This window comes from Xyrauchen texanus, chromosome 8 (genome assembly GCF_025860055.1).
Source record: "Xyrauchen texanus isolate HMW12.3.18 chromosome 8, RBS_HiC_50CHRs, whole genome shotgun sequence".
Lineage (NCBI taxonomy): Eukaryota > Metazoa > Chordata > Actinopteri > Cypriniformes > Catostomidae > Xyrauchen > Xyrauchen texanus.
Genome location: NC_068283.1, coordinates 41,229,741 through 41,249,758, shown reverse-complemented (window position 1 = coordinate 41,249,758; position 20,018 = coordinate 41,229,741). Strand labels below are relative to the sequence as shown.

General features: G+C 38.9%; 1 protein-coding gene across 1 annotated transcript in view; it reads left to right on the top strand.

Annotated features, from left to right (window-relative positions):
- LOC127648395 (exportin-6) overlaps positions 1-20,018 on the top strand; it is a 38,620-nt gene that overhangs the window by 11,672 nt on the left and 6,930 nt on the right. Inside the window, exons 3-17 of the mRNA XM_052133060.1 lie at positions 1,971-2,083; positions 2,718-2,915; positions 3,012-3,171; positions 3,281-3,358; positions 5,825-6,302; positions 6,755-6,881; positions 12,257-12,366; positions 12,498-12,606; positions 12,709-12,801; positions 13,360-13,429; positions 17,302-17,461; positions 18,884-18,976; positions 19,078-19,225; positions 19,432-19,578; positions 19,697-19,868. Coding sequence (XP_051989020.1) covers positions 1,971-2,083; positions 2,718-2,915; positions 3,012-3,171; positions 3,281-3,358; positions 5,825-6,302; positions 6,755-6,881; positions 12,257-12,366; positions 12,498-12,606; positions 12,709-12,801; positions 13,360-13,429; positions 17,302-17,461; positions 18,884-18,976; positions 19,078-19,225; positions 19,432-19,578; positions 19,697-19,868 — 2,256 coding nt within the window. The remainder of the gene's footprint in view (positions 1-1,970; positions 2,084-2,717; positions 2,916-3,011; positions 3,172-3,280; positions 3,359-5,824; positions 6,303-6,754; positions 6,882-12,256; positions 12,367-12,497; positions 12,607-12,708; positions 12,802-13,359; positions 13,430-17,301; positions 17,462-18,883; positions 18,977-19,077; positions 19,226-19,431; positions 19,579-19,696; positions 19,869-20,018) is intronic.

The following is a 20,018-nucleotide window of genomic DNA, read 5'->3' as shown; positions in this document are numbered from 1 at the left end:
AAAAACAGCAAATCAGATTTACACAAGATTTCCAAAGTGAAACAAACATTATTTTATGCAATATTTACTCAAATGTTAATTAGCTTGCAAAGAATAAGCATTGAAAGCAAATCAGCCAAGAGAAAACCATTATCAGCTGATACGATAATTGCAAAATGGCCAAATATCGGCCTATATATATATATATATATATATATATATATCACTCTATCGCTAATGTAAGTGCAATGTGAAACAGTGATACTGTAATTAACTATTTTGCTTTCCCACATTTTAAAATGACCATCTGCAGAGGGCTTCAATAGTCCAGTTAGACTTGGAAATAAGTACATTTTTATAAAGCAGTGTTATGACAAATTAATAAGAGATATTTTTCTGGATCACTAACTCCAGTCTACAAAAGGTCAGATTTGAATGAATGCTGTTGTTAAAGCAAAAGGACATTTTTGTTTGTTTTTCGGTTCAGCCTTTCACTCATTGTGCTGATAATATCATTTGTAATGGGGATAAAACTATATAAAATTAGTGCAATATAGTGGTTCAGTCTTTTGAAGCCCATTGTATGTTAAGGAAGTGTAAGTGTGCAGTAAACCACATTTTCTTATTCATGCAAATATGCACAAAACCAGATGAGAGTTCTGCGGTGTTGCTACAACAAAGATGAATCCAAGTGAAGAGTGTTTTGCGTGTACACAAAAGGTTTGAGATGTTATAATCTTGTTTGACATGCTTTATCCTTGTTTGCGCAGTTTAGATTGGCACAAGCCCGTTCATTTAGACTTGAATATGATCTGTATAGGTTTTGGGCAATATTAACTACACACCCTTTCCATTGTGCTGTGGTGAATGCTCATGTTTACCACTGATGGACATTTTCACTGGATGGTTTTATGTGGGTTTTACAAACCACAAAGGTTTACAAAGGTAACAAACCACAAAATTTACATTTTAAATGCCTTCCACTCTTCATTTTGTTTCATTTTGTAAAATATGAGCTAGAATTTGACCGATATATATCGTTTTGTACCAAATTTTCACCAAATAAAGCCTTTGTAGCCTATATAACGACCAGAAAAAGAGTTTTGGCCACTAAAAATATACACTGTATATAGAAAACTATTATTAACTAGCGGCACAGATTTTGGCCGATAACCAATAGTTCCAAAAAGCAACTATCGGTTACCATCAAAAATCGATACCGATAGTTACGATAGATTCCTATATACTGTGTGTGTATATGTATATATGTGTGTGTGTGTGTGTGTGTGTGTTCCTCTGTGGCCAAATCCTTTCTGGTGATTTATATAGGCTACAAAAAGCTTAATTTGGTGAAAATATACATGGAGCATTGTAAGTGAGCAAAGACTGTCGCCATTTCTGTTTATTGATTATTACATGATTATTAATACAAAATGATGAAAAAAGACATGTATGACCATTAACAAGTGATCACTGATGATCTACGATTGATGATCAATTGTAAACAGTTACAGTATTTATTAGCCAAAATGACAATGTATACTTTATAGTGATTTTTGTGTAATACTTTGTGCATGATTGTCAGAATACATATTTTATAATATTTCCCCTCTGTTTTTGTGTGAGCTGGAAACACAGACATTTTAAAATAAGAGTCCCCATTGTATTTCAGGCTAGTTTATAATTAAAAATCCTCATTATGCACCAAATCTTCATTTATTTCTGGTTATTATTCGGTTGCACAACAAACTCTCGTTGTGGACTCTTGCAGCCTCTTTGTCTGTGCCCGTCACAGTAAGGAAAGACGAACATATTTTGAACATTCATTTAATCAGTTTTAAAAACTTTTGGCTGATTAATCGGTTATCGGCCTTTCTACCACCTTAGATATCTGTATTGACAAAATCCACTATCGGTCGACCTCTATCCTCAACTAGATGTAAATGTATTTTTCAGAATTGTGTTTTTGTAATGACTACTGTTTATTGCAGAAGAGCTGTTGAATAGTTTTGCGGGACAGCCTGGCTCGTGGAGGCACTGTCTGTACTTCCTGTCCAACAGCAGAAATGAATACGTCATGATGTACAGTCTTACTGTGTTTGAGGTAAAAATAAACCTTCAATGCACAAACTTCTGTTTGAATGTTTTAAGTGTACCCCTCCCTGTATTTGTTCTCACTCTCAGCTGATTTGTTTTGAACTGAAAGGAAATCTTCATTATTGGATACAAGTTAAGCTCTAGCTAACGACAGCATTTGACCACTAATCGCGATTTCGAGGAGGTTGCCCCATGTGACTCTACCCTCCCTAGCAACCGTGCCAATTTATTTGTTTAGGAGACCTGGCTAGAGTCACTCAGAACACCCTTGATTCGAACTCGCAACTCCAAGGGTGGTAGTGTTTTTGATGTGTATATTAATGTAACTAGTTGCTGCCATGTTGCCAGGCAACCATAAACTTTTTATATATATATATATATACAGTGTATATATAACTTGCTATTAAGCCATCTGTAACACTGGTCACTTAGACTTCCATTGTATGGGCATTACTGCAAAACACGATTTTTGAAGAAAATGTCTAAATTATTTTCCGTGGTAATTGACATTATGCCACAAATGCTGTTGGTAGTTTAAGATTTTTTGCACCTGGACCAAAAGTTTAGAGTCAGGCTTATATGAATCCATATCAGACAATTGAGATATTACAATGTTTTTTTTTTTCTGTGGTTCTCTTCAGAATCTCGTCAATAAGATGTGGGTCGGTGTGGCCAGTGAAGATAAAGCAGAACTCCGCAGCTGTTTGCCGAAGCTTCTGCTGTCACAGCATTCACTGCTGCCTTTCTTCATCAGAAATAAACTCTGCAAAGTCATCGTGGACATCGGAAGACAAGACTGGCCAATGTTCTACCACGACTTCTTCAGCAACACCTTACAGGTACTTCTTTTTCTTATAAAAAAAGTCATTTTCCAGTAATAACAAATGAATGGAAATCATGGAAATTCTTGGTTTTCTGTGTGATTTGTGTTATAGTTGGTGCAGTCACCATCTCTAGCTCCACTGGGTTTAGTTCTGCTCAAGATGACATCAGAAGAGCTGGTGTGTCCGAGGGAAGACTTGAGTGTCGCTCGCAAAGAGGAGCTTAAAAAACTCCTGCTGGATCAAATCCCCACCGTTCTCAACCTTCTGACTCGTAAGACGAGTTTATTTGTGTGAAATTGACCCACAGCTGAAGAGCATGAATGCCTTGTGGATGTAATTTAATTGTCCCGGCAGCTTGAACATATCTTTCTTTCTGGCAGGTATTCTAGAGACGGTATGGGACAAACACAGTGTTACAGTCACCACCCCCCCTCCATCACCCACATCTAGAGAGACAGGTGAGCTTCTGCTATTTCAACACCTTTTGGACTTGCTCCTTAATGAAAGGCTCTTCTGCCTCAGTGGTCACATGTACACTGTTATTTTTATTATTAGTGTTTCAGAGGCTTTATTTTGATAACATTTTCAATGTCTGATACCAATATCTAGAAAAAGAATTGTTGATCGCTGATATTGGTGTTGGATCAAATTGAGACATGCACCACATTACTGAAATGTATTACTAAAATGTATTCACTCAATTCTCTGAAATATATAAAAACTGAAAGCAGTCCCGTTCAGCAGGGGGCAGTCAGCGCAAACCCAGCCAGATCTAGATTGGGTTTTAAAGGGATAGTTCACCCAAAAATTAAAATGCGCTCATCATCTCCCTCTTGATATCCCAGTTGTGTTCTTTCTTCACCAGAACACCAGAACAAATATCTTAGCTCAGCGGGTCCTTAAAATGCAATGGATGGTGACCCGACAATAAGATCACTTTTGGTGCGAAGAACTATTTAAAGGGATAGTTCACCCAAAAAAGAAAATTCTCTCATTATTTATTCACCCTCATGCCATCCTAGATGTGTGTGTCTTCTGCTGAACACCATTGAAGATTTTTGGAAGAATATCTCAGCTCTATAGGTCCTTACAATTTAAGCGAATGGGTGCCAATATTTTGAAGCTCCAAAATCCACATTATGTCAACATAAAAGTACTCCAGATGACTCTGGTGGTTAAATCAATGTCTTCAGGAGTGTGGGTGAGAAACGGATCAATATTTAAGTCCTTTTTTGCTATAAATTCTCCTTCCTGATCAGTCATTTTCCACATTATTTTCACTTTCTCATTCTCCTCCTGTTTATGGTGATTCACATCCTTCATGCAAATCACCCTCTAATGGGCAGGGAGAAGAATTTATGACCAAAAATGACTTCAATATTGATCTGTTTCTCACCCACACCTATCATACTGTGTCTGAACCCATGGATTTAAGCACTTGAGTCATATGGATTACTTTTATGCTCTCTTTATCTGAATGTTTGGAGTTCACTTGCATTGTATGTACATACAGAGGATGAAATATTCTTCTAAATATCTTAAATTGTGTTCTGCAGAAGATAAGTCATGCACATCTGAGAGGGTATGGGGGTTAGTAAATCATGAGAATTTTCATTTTTAGGGGAACTGTCCCTTTAACTATAAACCACTGCTTCCAGTAAGCAGAATTCACATGGTCTCTTTTGCCACATATTTGTTTTGCCATGATACAAACGTAATCTCGTGTTTTCCTCAGTTGAGACAAGCCAGGATAAGCACACAAACACTCCATTGTGAGTAAAGAAACAGATCTAAACCAAAACCAAATAAGCTTCTGTACAGCGTTCCTCCTACTCATAAACAGTGCTGCTGTTCCAGGTGTGTTGCACGTGCCTCAGTTCTCGCGCTGCTGACCAGATGGTTTATAGTTAAAAGGTACTTAAGTATTGATCTTATTCACACCAAAAGCGATTGTTGCTTTAGAAGATATTAATTTAACCTCTGGAGTCATATGGATGATGTTTTTATTTTTTTGAGCTTCAAAAGTCGGATCACCACCCACTTGCATTTTAAGGACCTACTGAACCAAGATATTTTTCTTTAAATGTGTTCTGCTGAAGAAGGAAATTCATACACACTGGGAATATCATGAGGGCGAGTAAATGATGAGAGAGTTTTCATTTTGGGGTGAACTATCCCTTTAGGGGCTGATATTGAGAATGTTCAAATAAAATTTGAGATGCATTGGAAAATTTATATTTTACCCAGTCCTAGTGTGTAATGTGTTTTCTAACGGATCAGACTTACGGTTTTCGCACAGCGCACGACCAACAATCTGAAAAGTCTCAAACTTGCATTAGTAAAATGTTTAAATGGGCCAACGGAATGCTTTTAAACTCAAACGTCAACTGTTAACAAATTTAAATGTAAACTGACCCAAGAAAGGCATAAACATACTGGTATTCTGCAAACTTGGTTTAGGTTTTTTTTTTTCAATCCTTAAACCGAGACCACACCTAGAGCTTTAAGCTACATACACCAAATTTGGTATAGACTCTTAGACTATTCTGGAATAATGTGCTTTGTCTCTTCTAACTAATCAGACTTACGGTTATTGCACAGCAGATGATAAAATATCTGAAAATTCCCAAGGACCTGCATTGACGGAATGTTTAAGTAGACCAGCGGAATGCTCATTAATTCAAATTCCAATGGTCAAAAATTCTAATGTAAACAAACCCACTCAAGGCCTTTAATGTTTTCTGTCTATCTGTCTGAATATCGAGCTAACTAGCTGTCAGTTTGTGTTACTGGAATGACTGTATAACCTTTAAATTTCTAAAACTAGTTGAAACTTTCAGACAAGGCTTTGTCAAGCCAATGTCAAAGTCTTGACAAACTTTACTTATCTACTTGACTCTGTACTTTTTGCATGTGTTCTGTAGGTGTTTTGGTGGGCGACAGCGCACCAATGATCCTGGACGCTGAAAGTGCCGCTCTATGTCTGCTGGCGCTGGAATGTCTGACGCATCTCTTCAGCTGGATTCCTCTTTCGTCTTCTATCACTCCATCACTCCTCGAGTCTATCTTTCATTTCGCTCGCTTTGGATGCCAGCAGCCAATCAAAACCAAGCCTCTTTCCACTTTAAATGGAGACTCCGCCCCTGGAAATCTCCCAGCCAATGGTGGGGGATATGGCAGGACTGGTCAGATGGTGGGCCACACCGAACGGGCCAGACTTGGTGTCATGGCGATGAACTGTATTAACGAGCTGATGTGCAAAAACTGTGTCCCTGTAGACTTTGAGGAGTTTTTGCTCCGCATGTTCCAACAAACGTTCTATCTGCTGCAAAGACTCACAAATACACACTCGCACACCAACACGCATACTATCAAAAGCAGACTACAGGAATTAGATGAAAGGTAAGGACCTGCATATCATCTTAAAGGGATAGCTCACCCCAAAATGAAAATTCTGTCATTTACTCATGATGGTCTAAGCCCATATAACTTTCTTACTTCTGTGGAACACAAAAGGTGAATTGAAGAATCTCCTGTCTCTATTTTATGTAATCAAAGTGAATTACACATTTGGTCTATTCCACACACAGAACTAACTAATGTCTTCAGAAGACTTGGAATAATGCACAAGACATATGAACAAATTTTGTCATTTTGGAGTCCCCATTCACTTTCATTATATTGATAAGGATGGATGGATATTTTTCAGAAATTCACCTTTTGTGTTCCACAAACCTATAGAAGTCTTATTATTATGGGCTTAAAATGACAAGGGTGAATTGCCTTTTTTTGGGTGAACTTTTCCTTTTAACAACATCGCTATTAACCCTCTTTTGTCTGTCTATTTCTCTCAGCTATGTGGAAAAGTTCACAGATTTTCTCCGGCTGTTTGTTAGCGTTCATCTGCGGAGGATTGAATCTAACGCACAGTTTCCCCTAGTGGAATTTCTAGCTTTGCTCTTCAAATACACCTTTAACCAGGTAAAACACATACCTTATTCATCTGCATTTAATCTCTTTCCCGTCCCTTGATTACTCAATCCTTCCCTGTTCATTAACATTTCTTATTTTCAATGCTATAGCCATCTTTTATTTTGTCCCATCTTGTTTTCAATTTAAATGTGGTAGTTGTACAGTTTTAGTTGCTCAGTTATCTGATATGCCAAGTCTTGCAACAAACAGTGGCATGAGTTTGGAGCGGGACTATCTGCTTTGGTTGACCAATTAAACGGAAATTTGAGAAATTAGTTTTAAAAATACAATTATTGTATTATGGTGTTAGATCTTGAAAGGAACAGAGGCACGCTCCTTCCCTCCGTAGTGCTAGGGTCTATTCCTTGGGCAAGAGTGAATAATCCTTGAGCCTGCCATACTAGGGTCACAGTTATTTTAAATGCTTGCTAGGTCCTCAGTTTGGCACACTTGCTCACCTCAATACAGGTGGTGGAGAACAAACCTCAGTTGCCTCCACATCTGAGACAGTTGGCCCACGCATCATTTTTCACATGGCATGCTGGGCGAGTTACCGCTGAGACTCTGTGTGTGTTGTGGCTCAAGCTATTCCCCGCGTTCCCCGTGCACAACTTACCACATGCCCCATCGAGAGTGAGAACCACTATATTGCAACCACAAGAAGGGTAACCCATGTGACTACCTTCCCTAGCAACCGGGCCAATTTTGTTGCTTAGGAGGCCTGGCTGGAGTCACTCAGCACACCCTGGATTCAAACTAATTATTGAATCTGCATCATCAGGTCACAAAGCCCTTTGCCATTTACAATGGCTTTACAGGAATAGCTGGTACTGTTAAAGAGGTGAAAAAACTGCAATCTGGCTAGATTCTGGTGAAATGTTGTAAGAAGGCTGTAGCAGTTAAACTTGCTTGCTGGTTCCCGGACATGCTATTTTAAGTTGATATTATGTGATACACAGATACATCACACTAAATAGAAATTTACAAGTAACAACAGTACATATTACCTACCAAAGTACTTTCACAGTATGCTCCATATACATTCCACCAGGCATGAATATAAAGCATCAAGATCTGGACAACCTTGTGGAGCAGCTTCCTTCCCCTTCATACTTATGGGCTATTTTAACAGCCATAATTCCTTGTGGGGTTGTAATCCGTGTAATACAAAAGGCACGAGCTCTGAGGACTTTATCAACAACCATGCCCTGTGCCTTTTAAATGATGGGTCTCGAAACTATTTACACCCTGGACATGGTACCTATTCAGCAATTGACCTAACCATCTGCCAGCCTGCGCTACTACTAGATCTCTCATGGAAAGTGTGGAATGAATCTGTGGAAGTGACCATTGTCCACTAATCTTGACCTTCAAAGGAAGAGAAGTATCAAGTGTACCGAGATGGCAACTTAAAGCCAACTGGTATGATCTTCAAACCTTATGCTATGAAAGATTCAATGCAGTTCCTGAGGGTGGTCCATATCCTATTAAACATTTTACCAGTATTTTAATCTCCAAAGCAACCGATACCATTCCAAAAACGTCACCAAATACGAAATGCAAACGATTGCCATGGTTCAGTGGTAACTGCAAAAGGGCTATAAAAGAGCGGATGAAAGCTGAAAGTAGATTCTTCAGAAGTCCAACGGAAAACCTCATCAATGTCAAAATAGAGCGAGCACAAGCACGTAGATTAATAAATGAGGTGGAGCAACAAAGTTGGAGACAATTCTTATCCAACCTGACATCAAAAACTCCAATGAAAACCAAGAACAGTGGACCTAAAATTCAACATATTAAACATCAAGAAATTGCAAATATCCTATCTGAAACCTTTGAAAAGAACTCCTCTATTGAGAACTGCCTCCTTGCTTTTCAAACAATTCAGGCACAGGAAGAAAAGAAAGATGTTACATTTTCGTCCAATAATATGGAACCTTACAACCAACCTTTCACTATGGAAGAGCTATTGTGGGACATATGCAGATCACATGACACTGTAACTGGACCCAACAATATTCACTATCCATTTTTAAAACATTTTCCAACCACTATCCTGTCTTTTACTTTTAAAAAAATGTAATTTCTTCTGGATATCAGTGGATGTTCCATTTTCTTGGAAAGAAGTGGAAATTATTCCTATTCCAAAGGCAGGAAATTTTCATTAGGAACCTACCAACTACCGACCTATAGCCCTGATGAGTTTATGTAAAACCATGGAGAGTGGTTAATGAACGACTGCTCAGCATCTTATAAGTAATGCTCAAGGTGGCTTTAGAAATGGAAGAAGCACTATAGATGACCTCATCAGCCTTGAAAGTTATCTATGTGATGCTTGTATCAGAAAAGAACATGCTGTTGCTGTCTTATTTGACTTGGAGAAAGCTTACGATACGACTTGGAAGTATGGTATTTTAAAGGATTTACATCAGCTTGGTTTTAGAGGACATCTACCCATTTTTATTGCCAACTTTTTATCAAATTGGCATTTTAAAGTCAGGATAGTTACTTCCCTATTCGACCCACACAGACAAGAGTTCATAGTAACTCAAGGAAGCATCTTATCAGTCACCCTTTTTAATATCAATATAAAAAACATTGCAAAAATCATTGGATCAAACATTCTTTGCAGCCTTAATGTAGATGACATTTGTATTTGCTACAGAGTCAAATTCATGAACCGTATTGAATGGAAAATCCAGCTGACAATTAATAGGGTCCAGGCTTGGTCTGTGTCCAATGGGTGTAAGATCTCAAAGAGTTTGTTTTTGCAAGATTATGCTCTCTCCATCATGACCCAGTGCTATTTTTGGATGGCGATCCTATAAAGTTGTCAGTGAGACCAAATTCCTTGGAATAACCTTTGACAATAAATTGTCTTATCTCTCACATAAAGATTTTGAAAGATAAATGTTTTTAAGCAATGGATGTTTTAAATGTTTTAGCAAAGACTAAGTGGAGAGCTCAGATCTCCTAAACCTTTACAGCACGCTGATCAGATCACGTTTGGACTATAGAAGCGTAGCGTATGGCTCATCCAGGAAATCATATATACAACTTTTGGACACAGTTGACCATCAAGGCATACGTCTAGCACTGGGGGCCTTCAGAACATCACCAATTCAACGTTTATTTGTAGAGGCTAATGAACTTTCTTTAGAGAACAGATGTCTCAAATTAGTCCTGCAAGACCAACAAAGAAAATCCATCATATCATGCAATCTTCTCATCCCAATATTCATATCTGTATGAGAGAAAACAGAGGCATATCCAACCTCCTGGTCTACGGATTAAATCTTATCTAGAAAACATAAATTGATTTAAGATTACTGGAACAGACACACTTCTGCAGTATCCCACCCTGGAATTGCAAAAAAACACAGATAATCCTGGACTTAACAAAAATATGAAACCCATCCAAATGAATACCTTCAACAAATCCTGGATATCAAAGAGATGTTTCCATCACACACACCTATATATACACACAGATGAATCAAAGTCTGGAGATCATGAGTCAGCTGCATGTTTATCAGTCACTTAAAGAAATCGGAATAAGGATCCGCAATCAGAGCTCAATTGTTACAGCAGAGGCCAACGCTGTTACTCAAGCACTGGATCACACCAAGGCCACACAACAGAGACATTTCTTAATAATAACAGATTCAAAATCATGTCTTCAAGCTTGCATCACTCAAAAATGACCTCCCAGCCCTTGTAAAGTTTCATACCAAATTGTCAGCTCTGGAGGCACAGAATTTTAAGATTTACTTTTGCTAGGTACCTGGCCGTTGTGAAATCCTTGGAAATGAACAAGCGGACTCTGTTGCAAAAGAAATTAGAAAATGCTCCATACCACCCTCAGATCTGAAACCTACCATAATCTCTTCCATCCTCAACACATGGCAAACAGAATGGGATCAATGCATTACAAACAAATTGCATGAAATCAACCCTGCTGTGGGCGAAAGGCCTACCTTTAATTCCAGTAATCGCTGGGATAAGATCATTTACACCCATTGTTGAATATGACATTCCAGGCTCATTCCAATACCTTTTTAATATCAAACGAAGATCCTCCATTATGCACCACATATCAGAATCCACCATCTTTGAAGCATATATAGCAGCCATATCACCCTGCAGCTCTTGCCTGGTTGCTCACTATAGCGAAGCAGGGTTGAGCCTGGCCAGTACCTGGATGGGAGACCTCCCGGTGAGAACTAAGGTTGCTGCTGGAAGAGGCCAGCAGGGGGTGCTAGACCTGTGGTCTGTGTGTGTCCTAATGCCCCAGTATAGTGATGGGGACATAATACTGTAAAAAGGCCCCGTCTGTCGGATGAGACGTTAAACCGAGGTCCTGACTCTCTGTGGTCATTAAAAAATCCCAAATGTTCCCCATAGGCCCTTCTCAATCATGGCCTCCTTATAATCCCCATCCACTAATTGGCTCTATAACTCTCTCCTCTCCACCAGTAGCTGGTGTGTGGTGAGCATACTGGTGCACTATGGCTGCCGTCACATCATCCATGTGGATGCTGCACACTGGTGGTGGTTGAGGAGAGTCCCCCTATGCTATGTAAAGCGCTTTGAGTGCCTAGAAAAGTGCTATATAAATGTAAGGAATTATTATTTTATTGGATTGCGTCGGTTTTATTCTTTTAAGAATTAATTTTACTCTGCAAACACTTTAAAACTGACTCAGGGTTGACTTTGCAAAAAAAGAGTTATTATTGAATATAAAGTTAAAAAACATGAAATGGGTTTTTAATTACTCTACCTTTTTAACATATTATGCAAAAACAAGTTTCTCACCTTGAAAATAGTTACATTTCTAGTTTCTACATTAGTAGTACTTCAGGCATTTTGTTTTGTTGGACAAGAAAAACTAGCGTCATACCTTGGGACAGACATTTGGAGTGGAGCCACATTGAAAGTCCCATATCTTTGGTATTTAACCAAATATGGTCTTAATAATGCAGATACAAAAAGGAAAGTTTGTTGAGAACCAGAATCTAAAAGGATATTAATATACATTTAATACTTGTAGAGTAATTGACACTCCAGCTTTGGGGGACTCTCACAGTCGGCATATTATGGACCTACCCATCTCAAAAATACTTTCTAATGTTATTTTTTGGACCAGTAGTTTTGCTCAAATCACTGGCAAAAATGTCAATTTTGAGCCACCTCTACAAAATAATGGATTACTCTGTGAATATTAATTGATGATATCATCACTTTTATTGAACTTTCTATATAAAAATAATCTTATTTTCAGAAATTTGGGTGCTTTGACATGGAATAATCCAAAAAGGGGCGGGGCAGGAGGTCAGCAAATGACTATGTACACCTAATCACCTAACTATTTAATTTGCTTGCAGCCGAGTCATGAGGGCTATCTGGTCTGTCTTGATATCTGGAGTATATTCTTGGACTATCTGACCACCAAGATCAGAAGCCGTTTGGCTGACAGAGATAGCGTCATTAACAGGTGCATACATATGTCTTTGTGCTAATAAAGGAAAATAAGCAAACAATTGCTGTTCTGTTTGTTTCCTGTATTGATTGTTTGACTGTTTTTTTTTTGTTCAGTGCAGTGATGATGTGTGTGTGTGTTTAAAGGTATAAAGATGCTCTAGTTCTGCTTCTGCGGGAAGTTCTTAACCGGATTCAGTTCAGGATAAACCAGAGTCAACTAGAAGAACTTGACGACGAGACGCTTGATGATGATGTACGACTCAAACAAACATTCATGGTTTTGTGTTCGCTAGAGCGTGAGTTTTGTTTGGCTGAACGTTTTATAGCAACTCTACATCCCCTCTTGTTTCCATAGCGACAGACGGAATGGCAACGGTATCTGCGTCAGAGTTTGGAAGTGGCTGCCAAGGTGATGGAGCTGCTGCCATCTCAGACCTTCTCTGTTCTGGTAGGTGTGTTTGTGTGGGCGAACGCATGTGTTTTCTCTCTGTACTGGGAACAATTGACACTCTATTGGCATATCAAAAATGTGTTTAATATAGAGGGAAGACTTTGAAATGAGATGAATCACATTCTCTGAAATCCAAACCAATCATTTGGGATCGTTCTCCCAAAAATAAAAAAACCCTCATTTTGTTCCAAACCAGTATGACTTTCTTCCATGAAAATGGCCATAGAAGGTCTGGCATGGTGTTTAAAAAAAGTGTGTGTGTGCACGCGTGCATGTGTGTTCCATTTGTTAACATTGTAAACTGTAATAAATATGTTGTTAATGATATTTAATGCATTATTTTTTTGGCGACCGACCAGAGTCACTATGCAGTTGGTTGAGACCATGTCCAAACTAATACATTGGCACTCTCCTTTATCGCATTCATTTAGTGTGATTAATTATATGAAAAACAACTTATTGAAATGCACACAACATTTGCCATAATCCACAAATGTAAATGTTGCTTTAATCCTCACATTGTGACTAGAGCACGATTGTCTGTTTATATTTTAGTTTCCAGTTCTCCAGGAAGATCTAGACATTTATCTTGGACTTCAACAGTTCATTGTGAGATCCGGAACAAGTGAGTCTTCATTTTCTCCCCTTCATTGTGATCTGAATATTCAGACGTTCATCACCTTTTTAGGTAATTTGTAGAGCCGGTCGTTCAACCGAACGCATTGTTACACTTAGAAAAGCTGTACGCAGAGCAACAAATGGGAGTGCAGGAGTCTCAAGACGGGTTTTAAACGTCGAAGTTCTTTTAACTTGAAACGGCATCTTATATATATATATACCGTAATTTCCGGACTATAAGCCGCAACTTTTTTCCGACGCTTTGAACCTCGCGGCTTATACAATGACGCGGCTAATATATGGATTTTTCCCGCTTTCAGATTTTATAAAAAAAAAAAAAAAAAACTTTCTGTGACGTGCTCAGTTTTTTGGCGGCGTGAAGCTTTCATTAGACCAATGAAATTGCCGAACAACTTTTTTTGTTTACTGTTTAGATTAAATCGAGCGCGCTCAAACTTCCCATTATTCTGATTACGGTAGTCATTTTGTCACCCTCACCATGGCAAAGACATGGAGAAACACATATGATGCTGCTTTCAAGTTGAAGGCGATTGATCTGGCTGTTGGAAAAGGAAATAGAGCTGCTGCACGGGAGACGTTGGAAACAGCAGCGTGAGGAATTGACTCGGTGCAAAAACACAACTAAATCTGAGGCTATTCTGAGGCTATTCAACTCCGACACCGAAGGAGATGACTTCAGTGGTTTCAGTGCACAGGACGAGGAAGATAGTGACCAATTACTTTCTTGGTAGGCTACTGTTTACTGCAAATGTTTTATTACAAGCCGTGTGTTTCAAGTGCCCTGCTTCACGTGTCCTTCATGGGAAAACTGTCACGTGGGCACCAGTGTGACAGTTTTCAGCAGGGCACTTGACGTTCCAGGTAAGGCTTTTAATGGCCACAGCAATGTTTAATCAATTTTATAAAGTTTCTCAATTCTTCTATGCGCCAACACTAGACTGACGTGTGTCACTCTCTCAGCTCTGTGGCTGCTGCCTTTTTATGCCGCTCTCCCCATGTTTACTGAAATTAGACACGAATTATTGAAATTATTAGACATAATTTAGCTCAGATGTAAGCTTACCGCTTTTCTCTCCCGGACGGGCGCTTGACCACGCCCCCGCTGCCACACCGTGTTTCGTTAAAGCCTATTTATTTTTGTTACAAGCCGTGTTTCGTTAAAGCCTGTGTAAAGTTAATTTGTTTCAATGTACCGGTAGGCACCTGCGGCTTATAGACAGGTGCGGCTTATTTGTTCAAAATAATATTTTTTTTAAAAATCAGTGGGTGCGGCTTATATTCAGGTGCGCTCAATAGTCCGGAAATTACGGTATATATATATTAGCCTAATTACATTTATATTCTTAAAGGGATAGTTCACCCAAAAATAATTCTCACATCATTTACTCACCCTCATGCCACTCCAGATGTGTGTGACTTTCTTTCTTCTGCTAAACACAAAGATTTTATAAGAATATTTAAGTTCTTTCGGTCCATACAATGCAAGTGAATGATGTTCGAAACTTTGAAGTGCCAAAAAGTACATAAAGGCAGCATAAAACTAATCCAAATACCTCTAGTAGTTTAATCCATGTCTTCAGAAGCGATATGATAATTGTGGTTGAGAAACAGATCAATATTAGTCCTTTTATATATATATATATATATATATATATATATATATATATATATATATATATATATATATATATATATATATATATATATATAATAAATAAATCTCCTCCCTGCCCAGTAGGTGCTGATATGCATAAAGAATGTGATTTGCCAAAAAACTAACAAAAAGTATATAAAAAGTGAAAGTGGACATTTATAGTAAAAAAGGACTTAAATATTGATCCGTTTCTTACAGAGCCCCTAAAGGGCTAAGGTGGTGGGGAACAAATTTGTCGAGTCAGGGAAAAAAGTAAGCAAATACTTTTGCGTTCTCTCGCAAAACTTTCCAGCTATCGAGTTCAACATGAAGAGAAAGCCAGTGCAATGAAAGAGTGAAGCCCAAAAGAAGGTTTTGGGATTTAAATAACTGCAATTCAGAACTCACTTTTAAATCTTTGTATGGCCACCATGATTGCTCTCCCTTCAGAGTGCCCTGTGGAGGCATCATTTATGCAGTTTGCTACATGTGTTGAATGATTGTCTCCCTCATAACACATTCACATGATAAATGCCACATATACATACAGTACTGCGTAAAAGTCTTAGGCACATGAGATGCTTCACAATGGTTATTTATATCTTCAGCTTTAGTGTGTAAATAGGAAATATAAATGTTAGACTCACAAACATTACTTTTGCAAAGAGAATAGAAGAACAGGGAGTCCTGCAACAGATGTCATGTTCCCCACAGAGACCCCAACTGAACATCGGGTCAGTCTGACATTACATTAAAGAGACAGAAGTAATTGAGAATATATAGAAGAACTGGGACGAATTCTCCAAGAAGCTTGTATCATCCTATCTGCCAACAACCAAGACAAACTGTGTCCAGGTGTATCTAGGAGAATTTGGGCTGTTTTAAAGGCAAAGGTGGTCACACCGAATACTGATTTAGCTTTATTATGTTTACTGGACTTTGTATGGCATTAAGTGATACATGAAAACTATACATTTCCTTATTTTTGAAGACATCCTCTCTTTGCAACATTTTTCACAAGTGCCTAAAACTTTTGTTCTGTACGCACAGTACATATAAAACAATAGTTGATATTTGAGCATATATGATAATCAAATTCCACTATAGTTTGGGGGAAAATGCTACATGTATAAAACCAAATATACATTTGTAGCATTTTTAAATCTTGCATTTTGAACTGCATTAAAAGCATGTTTGTTTTTTTTTTGTTTTTTTTTGCATATGCCAGATATCAGATTTATGTGTGATGTAGTGAGTCACTGTATCTTCTCACTCTTAACAATTTTCCACAAAAACTAGGCACCGGCACCTCGACTTATCTCTCATAAAAGCAATAGCCAGCAGAGCATCCAGATGTGGGAATGCATATGCAAGAGAACACAAAGTTTGGCGAGAGAACTCCAAAAGCATTTGCTTATTTTTTTTCCGGCGCCACAAATTTTTCCCCAACACCTTGACCCTTTAGGGGCTCCGTAGTTTCTCACCCACACTGGATATAAATGGATTAAACCACCAATTCTATGAATTACTTTAGCTTCAAAGTACTTGCCACCATTCACTTGCATTGTATGGACATACAGAGCTTAAATATTCTTCTAAAAATCTTTGTTTGTGTTCTGCAGAGGAAAGAAAGTCACACATCTGGGATGGCATGAGGGTGAGTAAATGAGGAGAGAATTTACATTTTTGGGTGAACTGTCCCTTTAACTCACCAAAGCACGAAGGGGAATTTGTTTGACATGTGATATTTTCCTCAGTTTCCTTGTCCTTTATGCAGCCAGTTATTTTTGCTGCCTGACTTCCTTCTATCAAAGCCCAAAACGTCATATTAAATTGCATGGTGTTGACATTACACTTAAGCATTGGTTAGACTCTCGAATTTAAGGTAAACATTTTTATAACCCAGAATCAGTTGAGCAACAGGAACACTAACAGACATGACATGGGTGTTTGTTTTCATAACCAGAGACTTGAATAGTCAACCCATGTAAGTGAAGATGCACAACTTCTTTGCGTAAGTCTGTACAACTGCAGACAAGTTGAAATATGTAAAGGAGGAAGTTCAAGTGCATTCGTTTTAATTTTTAGTTGCATGGATGGTCGCGTTCACTCTGATATTTAATGTTCTATGTGGTGGTTTTGTTCTAGTCTGGCTAGTGAGCTGCTGTCAGCTGATGTTGAGTGGTTTTGCACTTCTGTGTGTGTGTGTGTGTGTGTGTGTGTAGGTCGCAGGCTGAACATCACGGCAGAAGCTGACTGCAGAAAGCTGCACTGCGCTCTCAGAGACTTGAGCTCTCTGCTGCAGGCCGTCGGGCGACTGGCCGAGTTTTTCACAGGGGACGTTTTCACGACTCGCTTTAACGACGCTCTCGCCATCGTGCAGAGGTCAGTTCCTCATTCAATAGCAATACTGCCTCCTCACGACCACACTGAATGTCTTCTCCATTTCAGATTATTTGCTCACGTTTTACACCATGTTTTCACTCCTCTGATCTCATTATTTGTGGGGTTGGCTATGTCAAGCATCACTATTAGGGTTCGAGATTTGAACAATCCCCTAACGCTTCGAATTAAACTTTATGCTACAACCATGACGCTTGTTGAGGAGAGGTGTGCTCTTTTTAAGAAATCAGGCTTCAATTGGCGGACTATTAAATAGGCACAACTTGGATCATTTCAGTAGTACACCCACATGACAATAGTCATATCATGCCGTTCACGTGTTACACTTGCTATAGTTAACTTCCACGTTGCTTCTTTGTCAAATAGCAATGTCAGATGTAACTCAAGTCAATCACTTTAAAGCCCCACCTTGAATAAGTAATGGCTTGTATCATATGTAGATATTATTTCATATAGATATGTCATAAATAATCATAAAAAAGGGACACTATTACATATCTCAATGACCCTACACACTTTTGGTAATCAAGTTTTTGTTTTGCAATTTTGCTCAAATTGAGGAATACTAGAGAGGTTTGGGCATAACTCCAAAAAAAATGGATGAGGTAAAAGGGGTGGAATTAAGTCTCTGGTCACTAAAGGGTCAAATGAATGCAAATTTCATGTTGCATATACACAATAGTTCACTCAAAAATGATTTACTCACCCTTGTGTCGTTCCATACCGGTATGACCTTTTACATATATTTGTCTTCCATATATATAAATATATATATGTCTCGGGGAAGACCCAGGATTAGGTGGAGAGATTACATCTCCACACTGGCCTGGAAATGCCTCGGGGTCCCCCAGTCAGAGCTGGTTAATGTGGCTTGGGATAGGAAAGTTTGGGGCCCCTGCTGGAGCAGCTGCCCCCGCGACCCGACTTCGGATAAGCGGTTGAATATGGATGGATGGATGGATATATAAATATATATATGTATACTGCAGACTGCGTATCTTCTCAATACAATGGCAGTGGATAGTGAATCACTTTAAAACTTAAAGGACCCAACAGTATCATAAATGTAGTCTATGTGGCTTGTGCCTCATATTCCAAGTCTTCTGAAGGTGTACCATAGGTTTAGGTGAGCAACAACCAAGTATACTGTAGCAGTATGATCTTGACATCTGTTGTGTGTTCATAAGAAGCTTATAGCATGTTTTTAGCTGTAAACAATGCAAGTTCTTGCATGTACGCCAAAGCCAGAACGACATGAGGGTGAGTAAATTATGACCGAATTTTCATTATGGGTGAACTGCTCCTTTAAATGCTGATGCAAAGAGGTGACAATTGCTTCATTTGGTTACATGTAAACAACTGACTGAAATATCTCATGTTGGTCATTGTCTTGTGTCCTCACAGGCTGGTGGAAGTGTCATGTTACGGATCTCAGATCAGCTTCTACAATGTAGAAATGGCTGTTCCCTCTGTGCTCAAACCGGACCTTATAGACGTGTAAGAAAACACATATGCTGTTTAATGCCCTGCATTTGTGGCTGTCAGTTCACCTAAATGTTGCTATGAACCGTGCTTTGTGAAATGTGTCTGTGTTTCAGCCATGCGCAGTCACTGGCCGCTCTGCAGGCGTATTCTCATTGGCTGGCACAGTTCTGCGGGGAGGTGCAGCGGCAACAAGATCAAACGCAATTTATGGATCTCATCACGTCGAGCATGGCCGCCACGACCCCTCTCATCAATGCCAAGGTGATGTTCTTCACTCATTTTAAGTTTTCCTGAAGTTTCAGTTATATGGCACTGAAAGTTAGTTTTTGTTAAATATTAAAGTACATTGTGTAAACTCAAACATCACTAGATTTTTAAGACTCATCCGTTTTCTGTATAATCAGCTGCACTTCAAATGAAATATGATTCTCTGGCACTAACTTTCTGGTTATGCGCATTTGTTTCAGGTTCCAGAGAAGTTGCTGTTATCTGCGTGCCATCTCCTGGTCTCCATGGCAACCACCGTACGGCCCGTGTTTCTGGTGTCATTGCCAGCGGTGCAGAATATCTTCAACCTGATCACAGAGAATCATAACCACAGATTACCTCAAGAGGTGTGCATGTGGATTTGTTTATTTTCAGCCGGTTTTAAAAAGTGGGACTGGCTGGCACAGTTTGTACTTAGTTAATCTATATTTGTTTATGATGTAATGTTTGATTTGTTTTTTTAAGGCTCACATCCTTGTGTGTCGGGCTCTGTCCAACATGTTTCTGTTGCCGTGGCCGAGCCTACCAGAAGCAGATCAACAGTGGCCGAGCCGCTCGACCAATCATGCACGACTTCTCAGCAGTCTTACGCAGCAGTACCGCCTCCTGCCCCGCCCACTCAACCATCACCCCACCAGTGAGTACAACAGAAGATTACTATTAGATACTTGCCTTACATTAAACACCCACCAAGTGTGCTTTGACCATAGCATGAAAAGGAAGACTTTTTGAAATTAATAAAAGGATGGAATATTAAAGAGTTAAATGCAATTTAGGATTTATTTGA